The sequence below is a fragment of the Sinocyclocheilus grahami genome, unplaced genomic scaffold (assembly GCF_001515645.1).
Source record: "Sinocyclocheilus grahami isolate Dianchi unplaced genomic scaffold, SAMN03320097.WGS_v1.1 scaffold411.1, whole genome shotgun sequence".
NCBI classification, from domain to species: domain Eukaryota; kingdom Metazoa; phylum Chordata; class Actinopteri; order Cypriniformes; family Cyprinidae; genus Sinocyclocheilus; species Sinocyclocheilus grahami.
In genome coordinates, this window is record NW_015505590.1 from 577,147 (window position 1) to 586,305 (window position 9,159).

At 37.6% G+C, this 9,159-nt stretch overlaps 1 protein-coding gene across 2 annotated transcripts in view; it reads left to right on the forward strand.

Annotated features, from left to right (window-relative positions):
* Positions 1-8,594, forward strand: part of LOC107551008 (E3 ubiquitin-protein ligase NEURL1B-like) — a 59,631-nt gene extending 51,037 nt beyond the window's left edge. For both annotated transcript variants that reach the window (XM_016232484.1, XM_016232485.1), the window contains exons 2-5: positions 1,254-1,820; positions 5,111-5,827; positions 7,410-7,532; positions 8,150-8,594. In XM_016232484.1, coding sequence (XP_016087970.1) covers positions 1,254-1,820; positions 5,111-5,827; positions 7,410-7,532; positions 8,150-8,397 — 1,655 coding nt within the window. In that variant the 3' untranslated portion in view covers positions 8,398-8,594. The remainder of the gene's footprint in view (positions 1-1,253; positions 1,821-5,110; positions 5,828-7,409; positions 7,533-8,149) is intronic.
* Positions 8,595-9,159: the final 565 nt, after the last annotated feature.

Genomic DNA, 9,159 nt, shown 5'->3' on the forward strand with positions numbered 1-9,159 from the left:
ATATATGGACCACAAAACCAGTCATAAGTCGCACGGGTATATTTGTAGCAATAGCTAACAATGCATTGTATGGGTCAAAATTATCGATTTTTCTTTTATGCCAAAAATTATTAGGATATATAGTAAAAATCATGTTCCATGAATATATTTTGTAAATTTCCTACCATAAATATATAAAAACTTAATTTTTGATTAATAATATGCATTGCTAAGAACTTCATTTGGACAAATTTAAAGGCGGTTTTCTCAATATTTCTTTTTTTTTGCACCCTCAGATTCCAGATTTTCAAATAATTGTACCTCAGCCAAATATTGTCCTATCCTATAACAAACCATACATCAATGGAAAAAGTATGCATAAAGGAAATATAAAGGATATGCATAATTGTCATGAAAATATATTGTCACCGTGCAAAAAAATCTTTATGCTTCTAAAATTATCTTCATTTTCTTTATGTAAAACATAACTTCCTGTTCTTCTGATTTTAGTCTGAAATATAGGCTAACCCACACATTTATTTGAAAGATTCATCAAATGTCATTATTAGGCACAGATTTAACTTAGATTAAGTATTTGAGTTTGCACTTGTAAAGTGCTATGTAAGACACATCCAGTTTTTGTTCTACTTTGATTCAAAAGTATGTGCAGTCATCGTTATACTCCTTAGTGTTGCTGTATTGTTTCCTGGAATAGTGCCCTTGAGAGATGCCTATAGTGAAAACCAGTGTACTTATACATTTCACTACATAGACTTAACAACAATAGAATAAAGGTTATAGAATGGGATCCAAAAGTTTCATGCCACTAGTACAAATGGTCTTATTTATTATTGCATTGTCTTTTCAAACTATAATTTTGGTAATTTGAGTGTAAAAATTTAATTTAAAAAGGAATTTCTAAGTTTCTGAGTTTCTAAGTGATTTTTCAGAATCCTACAACTGTTTATTCCTAGGTAAAAAAAAAATATATATATAAATATATATATATATATATATATATCTTGCATTTTCAGTATAATCTTTTAAAGTATTTATTTAATTATAATCATTTAGTAGATGTATAAAATGCTAATATTTCTTTTTGAATGATAAAATAGTATTTTATGTATTTATTGTCTATTTTATGTACTAGGTGTCTAATAAGAAATAAATTTATACATATATTTATATTTGCCATTTGTGTGTATTACATTACATGTATGTTGTGGCTTTTTACCTGTTTCTAATGTGCTCTAATGCTTTCATTCAAACAGACACCAGCCTGCAGCATCGCCCAGTGGCCAGTCGGCAGTACTGCCCTGTTTCCAACAGTGGAGTGGAGCGTCGCACCTCTGCCCCTCCAATCAGTATTGAGTCTCCTCGTTTTCACCCCCACGCCAAAGGCAAAAATATCCGACTTGATGCACAACTGCGCCGGGCCACCCGGAAGAACAGTTTCTGCAATGGCATCACCTTCAGCCAGCGTCCTGTGCGTTTGTATGAGAAGGTGCGGTTGCGCCTCTCAGGTGTCCACACAGGCTGGAGCGGAGCTCTACGTTTTGGTTTCACCAGCTTAGACCCTAGTGAGCTTGCCATAGCTGACATCCCCAAATATGCTTGCCCCGACCTGGTGACGCGGCCAGGATATTGGGCCAAAGCCCTGCCTGAGAGGCTGGCCATGCGGGACAATGTTGTGGCCTTCTGGGCTGACCGACACGGCCGGGTCTTCTACAGCATCAATGATGGAGAGCCCATCCTCTTCCACTGCGGTCTAAGTGTTGGCTGTCCGCTCTGGTCCATCATAGACCTCTATGGAATCACTCAAGAAATTACTTTACTGGGTAGGTGTTCAGATAATCTAACTCACTTCTGAAAATTCAGTCTTTCATCAATAATGTTGCTGAAAACATCAGCTGGTATGGGAGAATTTTAGCTATCAGTGTGTTTGTTACCACACCAGTTGTACCAAAAAGTATAAAAAATGTCCATAAAATCAAACACTGACATGCATTAATATTAACATGAACTACGTAGGCCTAACAATCTGCAAAATTATTAAAGAGATTAAAGATTCCAAATACATAAAAAAAAGAAAAGTATAAAAGCGAAGGTTAGATTGCCCCAAATAACACTGCGTCCATCAGCACCACTATTCAAGCGTTCATATGAAATCCTTTCTGCAGGAAGGCCCCACAGATTTGTGGTATGCCACTGGTTTTCATAAACTTTTGCAGCTCTAAGTAGGTCAGAGAAGGGTCATCTGGGATATGTCACTCTGGCTGTGACACTTAAAGCTTTACTTCAAATGAAGCTAAATGTAGATTTCTTCCCTGATAGTTATAGACGGCCATGTCTAATAATAAAATATACTATATACTACTTGTTTTATTCTCATACTACAAAAGTAAAATAAGTAAATATGTGGGGGAAAAAGCATTATGAATATTTTATTATTATTTATGCCGTTGTATATAAATTGTTTTGTGAAAGGTACTAAAGTCATACTTTATGAAAGCACTGGGTGCAAATGTCATTTAATTAACTCTTTTTACACTGAACAATAGTTACCATCTAGCCACTACTATTACAAGCACATCCGTGGTAAAGTGTTGTTCAGTGTCAACCCTGGCTTTAGAACTAGCATCAGATAGTTAGATAACTGCCATTTCAAGAGCTCATTTTAACATGATTAGATTGCAGCCCTACAGCTTTGCTGGAACTACTTCTAGGAGGCCGCACAGGTGCACAGAAGGGCTGAATGTCAGAGGAATGTCTCAACTGAGGTGCTGTAATTCACTTCCCACCCAGACTGACAGCTCTGAAATGTGCCAGTCAAATGAGCCTCAACAACCTCAGAATTAGAGGACTAAATACAAACCACATGTTCAGTATACTGGACATCAGTGTCTGTTCTTAGTTACAAAAAAAATGTATGTGTGCTAGAAGTACACTTTATGCGTAAATACTAATGAGATCACAAATTTTATAACTAAACACTAACACTAAACATCCTAAATCTGAGAATGGGAGTCAGTAAACTGAACCTGCTTCTTGTTCTGTTTTTTTTCGCGCTCCATTTCTCCATTGTTGAAGGACTTTGTTTACCTTCTGTCTGGCAAGATCATTGACCATGTTTGGTCAGGGCTGCTGCGTGTTCCTGGAGAAAGGGTCCCTGCCTACCTGAAAAGCTTACCGAACCCAGATATATAGAGATGTTTTGCCTGTGTTGTCAGTTTTGTTGGCTAACAAATAAAGATTTATAGGCAGAAAGATTTTTTGATCTGTGATGGGAAATCATTTATTTAATTAAACATTAAGCTTGTCTATGAACCATATTAAACCATCTTAACCAGTGGTTCTCAATCATTTTCAAGTGATGGACCACCTTAACATTAGAAAAAAATCATGGCCCACCACGCACCCCAAATCTGGGGGAGAAAAAAATTAAAATTATCTTTAGTTTATGCCCTATAACCTAAAACATCCAGTCTATAATTTTGATAGTTTCATTGTAAAAATTAGATTACATTTAGTTAATGAACCATAATGACACTGGCTATTAAGTTGGAGCACACACTTAATGTTAACACAATCATAAAATTCATTGTGATTAATAGATTATTCAGTCGATTGATTTGATATTTGGTGTTTTGTCTATAATAATTCTAATGAAATCAGTTTGTTTGTTTGTTTTTTCAGTCAACCTGCAAACCACTTCATGGACCACCAATGGTTTGCACTACAGTTTGAAAATCACTGATTGATTTTTGGCTTGCCATGTGAACCTAATTTCCCAATGATTTTATGCTCAAATCAGTTTTGCAGTGGTTGTTCACAAACTTTTAAATGTGACCCATACTGCAGCTTGATTAAAGCAAAAGAAGTGCATACTACAAATAAAAATCTCAAATTAATATTCATTTTTTGTTTAAACTTTGAATTTTAAATGTTTATGCTAAAATATTCTTTGAATCTCACTATAAATCAACAAATATATTTTCATATACTATTCTTCTGTGTAATACCGTATGTTAAATATATGGGTAAATCAAGTGCCCAATTTCATTGAATGTCAAGTTACATTGATGCACAAAACCGCATGAATTCCTGTTGACACTCAAATCTGGTCACACATTTACTTATGTATTACATGAAAGTGGGCCAGATGAGACTGCACTGCTTATAACAAAGAACAGACTATAGAACAGAAGTTGTTCATTTTCAAGAGTCACAAGAGGGCTATGTTGAGTTAAGAATCTCTGTGAATGCAGTATTATCTGATCTGAGCTTCATATATGTTGATACATTTCAACTCATGTGAATACAGAGTATGTGACCATCCAACTGAATATGAGGTATTCAGTTCAAGTGCGATATAAGAAATATATTTTTTTAAACTTTATTATAAACATCTGCTACTTATGTAGAATAGATATTCTAATAATTATTTACATTGGTTGCATCCGAAAGTTGAAAAATGCTATTCAGAGGTAGGAAGGCAGTAAGGCATGTCAGAATTCAATGATCGTGTGACATTCTGTCTTCTGAGATACCTTGATTTGATCAATTTTTGAAGGCAGCTCAGATGTATTCTTCATCCTTCACTGCCTGATATCCCACAATCCTATGCATTCGATTCCATGACAGTTGAGCTGAAAAATGAATATAGTGTCTAAAAGATTGGTGTTCAGTTTGGGTAAATGTGTTTTAAAACTTTTTTTTTTTTTTTTCTTTTATTGTAATTTCTAGTGAGAAATTAGTATTGTAGTAATTACATTGGCATTAGACTTAGGTTTTGATGTAAATCATTCAGCCTTTATGCTGCTTCTGAAGTCTAATCAGAACACTAGCTTAGCGCCTTACATATAATATGTTCCCTCTAAAAGAAAAGGGGGTCATTTGTAGGAGCTATTCATTCATCATTCATTCGTCTCACCAAGGTCAATATATGAAGGGTAAATGCTTTTGCTGTAGGCAAAAACAAACATGGCAGCTTCATTACAGCTCCTGTTAGGGGGCAAATTGCAGATCCAGAGGTCGAAAAGAGTAAAAAAGGCATTGTAATTAGAGCAGAAGAAATTAAAGTGGTTATTATTTATAATGACTCACTGGTCTTCCTTTCCTCTCACAGAGAGCACATTTGCTGAGAGCGTGGGCACGAGCTGTCTGAGTAGCGCTCGACTCAGTGCCTATCTTCCCCAGAGCAACCACGACTCGGCCAACTATAGCAACAACCAGCTAGAGAGCAGCCAGGCCGCGGCAGCAAAATTTGCTACGCTACAGCTCGGCAACTACAACCAGCTCATCCCCTGCTGCTCCACTTCCTCTACACCCTCTCCATCCACCTCCTTCAATGTACAAAGGGCCGCCCCCACGCCCCTTGACGCTGACCTGCATTTTCACCCAGTGCGAGGCCCTGACGTGGTTCTCTCGAACGATCGCACGGTTGCATGTACACACTTCCTGGACAGCAGCAGGACGTTGATGTTCAGCGACAGGCCCGTCCGGGTAGGCGAGACGCTGTATGTGGAGGTGGGCCATCTGGGCTTGCCTTACTTTGGGGCTCTTCTCTTTGGTATGACCTCCTGTGATCCAGGCACCCTCAATGCTGGAGAGCTGCCAGCTGACCCAGAGGTGCTTCTGGACCGTAAGGAGTATTGGGTGGTCTACAGGGGTTTTCCTGTACCAGCGGCAGGCGATGTGCTCAGCTTTACCTTTCTGGCCAATGGGGAGGTGCATCATGGGGTCAACGGAGGGACACGCGGTCGTCTCCTGTGTGTCGACTCCTCTCAGGTTCTGTGGGCCTTCTTCACACTGCATGGAGCCGTGAACCGGCTCAGAATATTAGGTAGGATTTAATAAAAAGTGATGATAAACGATGATATGTGAATTTATTTATTTCATTTTTGTTAACTTAAGTCATCAAAATTATGAATGAACACAAATGTTGAATGATGAAAATTATGTAGTAACCTAAATCATTCAAACAAAATGCTTTTATATTTAAGCTGCTGGTTTGTCTAGATTTCAGCTTTGCTCACACTGTTCATTCTCTCAATCAACCGTTTTCTCTCAAAAGTTCATGATATCCTGAGAAACAAATTAATTTACATGTTACATTTAGTTGATTGTTTTCCTGTTTTTAGTGGAACTATAGAATGACCTTGGGTTACACTTTATTTTAAGGTGTCCTTGTTACAGTGTAATTATACATTTAAGTACTGAGTAATATTAATTACTACTTGAAACTCAACTGTTTTAACTCTAAACTACATGAACTTGCTATATGGTGAGGGTTAGGAATAGGATTAGGGTTTGGTATAATTATGTATAATTTATTGTTATTCTAATAGGAAGTACATGTAAGAAAGTGAAGTGACATGTGGCCAAGTATGGTGACCCATACTTGGAATTAGTGCTCTGCATTTATCCCATCCAAAGTGCACACACACAGCAGTGAACACACACACACACCATGAACACACACCCGGAGCAGTGGGCAGCCATTTTTGCTGCGGCGCCCGGGGAGCAGTTGGGGGTTCGGTGCCTTGCTCAAGGGCACCTCAGTCGTGGTATTGAAGGTGGGAGAGAGCACTGTACATTCACTCCCCCCATCTACAATCCCTGCTGGTACGAGACTTGAACCCGCAACCGTTTGGGTTACGAGTCAGACTCTCTAACCATTAGGCCACGACTTCCCCACACACAACAAGGACACCTTAAAATAAAGTGTTACCTGACCTTGCTGTGCATATGTTAGCGACAGTGAGTTCAATTTAGTATGTACTGTGGCTTCATTATCACTTTCCCAGGGTTCCTCGGCCCATAACCAATACTTTCAAACAGATCCTACAGTTAACTTTATTTCAAAATGATGCTTTTGTTTTCTTTTTTTTACCAGTGTTCCAAAATAATTCCCCTTGAGTCCAATTATGATTCAGAGCAGCATGACATATGACATATTGAAAAATACAGTGAAACGGTTATATTGATTCAATGATTCAAATGATTATATCAGATGAACTCCTAGTGTTACATGTGTGAAAATTAAAACCTACACCATTGGACAGTTGCAAAGATTTGCACGTCTTAATATCTCTGTATCAAAAACAGAATGCTGCCAACATTTATTTAAGTCACAAGGCCATGCTATGTTGTGAGTACAGGGAGTGGCAAAAATAAAAAAAAACCTGATCATGTCATAGCTGATGTTATATTGTGCTTTTGAGCACAACAGGAATGCTGTATTGACCAATCAGCATTCAGGATCCAAATTGTTAAAATGCAGCATAGCGTATGTGTAATGTAGTTTATCTATACATTCTTTAATATTTTGTTGAAAATCATTGTCAGCTTTAGGTGACTGTCTGCGATTGTTGTAATAAAGGCACATGTCCATTGTGCTAAATTATGTTCTTTTTGTCCATAAGGAACTGTTCAGGCCAGCCCTCCCACCTCCCCATCAGTGTCTCAGGAATCAACGCCTGATGACAGTGACTCTGATCTGGCTTTCACTGTCAACAGATCCTCATCAGCATCTGAATCCTCTCTAGGTAAGTCTCAACAAGCTCATTCATCAGCTTACATTCAATTCTGAACTGCTGGAAGAAACAAAACGCTTATGCTTATATCATGAAATGACTGATTTACTGTAAGATCAAAATGTACCTTGCTTCTAAACGCATGTTACCGATCTCATTGTGTATTTATCCATGTGTGTTTCATTTTTAACATGTTGCATTTTTTAACAAAATACCATAACTCAATCTTGCAGTGAAAAGTTAGAAGGATGATCTCTTACACTCGATGGTACTGTATGTTACAATACGGAAGGAAAGATCTGTCGCAACATTCATTTCATTGCAACCTTAATAGAGCTGTACTAGTTTCTTTTTAACTTCTAACATCCCATGCTAACATTTAAGGGTTTCATAACATGTTTTGCAAGCACATTTTGACAACATCAACTCCAGACATCACAGAATCACATTCCGTTAAGTGTTATTAATGGTATTTGTTAAAGCGCTGCTATTACTATTGTTCTTACAGGGTTATGGTGGCATCACTTATTGTTTTAACATTCAGAAGAACTGTCTTGTACTATATCTGAATTAGTCTTTTCCCCCCACTGAAGCAGGTTTATGATGCCGTTTCATGTGTTATCTTTCAGTGACGGCTCCCAGCTCTCCTCTCAGTCCACCGGTCTCACCGACTCTTTCTGCATCTGACGCAGCCCTGATCAGCAATAGCAGTGAGTGCACAGTGTGCTTCGATCAGGAGGTGGACACCGTCATCTATACGTGTGGACACATGTGTTTGTGTAATGACTGTGGACTGAGGCTCAAGAGACAGATCAACGCGTGTTGTCCGATCTGTCGGAGACCCATAAAGGACGTCATAAAAACCTACAGACCATGAAGGGACTAAAACATTTTCTATCAAATGATTCAGTAAAAACCTTGGTAGCTGTGGTTTAATATCTGGACTAAACTTGTATTTAAGACCGTGTATGTAGCTTTGATTTGTGTAGCATTTAGCTCTTGTACATATTTCTCTCACCTCATATATGACCCAGGACCACAAAACCAGTCATAAGGGTCAAGACATCCTCTGAAAGCTGAATAAATAAGTTTTCCATTGATGTTTGGTTTGTTAGGATAGGACAATATTTGGCCGAGATACAACTATTTGAAAATCTGGAATCTGAGGGTGCAAAAAAATGAAAATATTGAGAAAATGGCCTTTAAAGTTGTCCAAATGAAGTTCTTAGCAATGCATATTACTAATCAAAAATAAAATTTTGTTATATTTACGGTAGGAAATTTACGAAATATCTTCATGGAACATGATCTTTACTTAATATCCTAATGATTTTTGGCATAAAAGAAAAGTCGATAATTTTAACCCATACAGTGTATTTTTGGCTATTGCTACATATATACCTGTGCTACTTAAAACTGGTTTTGTGCTCCAGGGTCACACATGTTAAATGCAGATCATCTGATGCTGGAGATGATTTATGGTTTGAGAATTAATCTCCGTTTTGATCAGATTTTTCTAGTGCCTTTAACGTTGTTTATCGTTCCTCAAGCAGCATGATCATCATATCTGAGATGTTTTGCATAGGTATGAATTAAGAAAGCATTCAGAGGGACCTCAGATGCGAAGGAAAGAATGTTT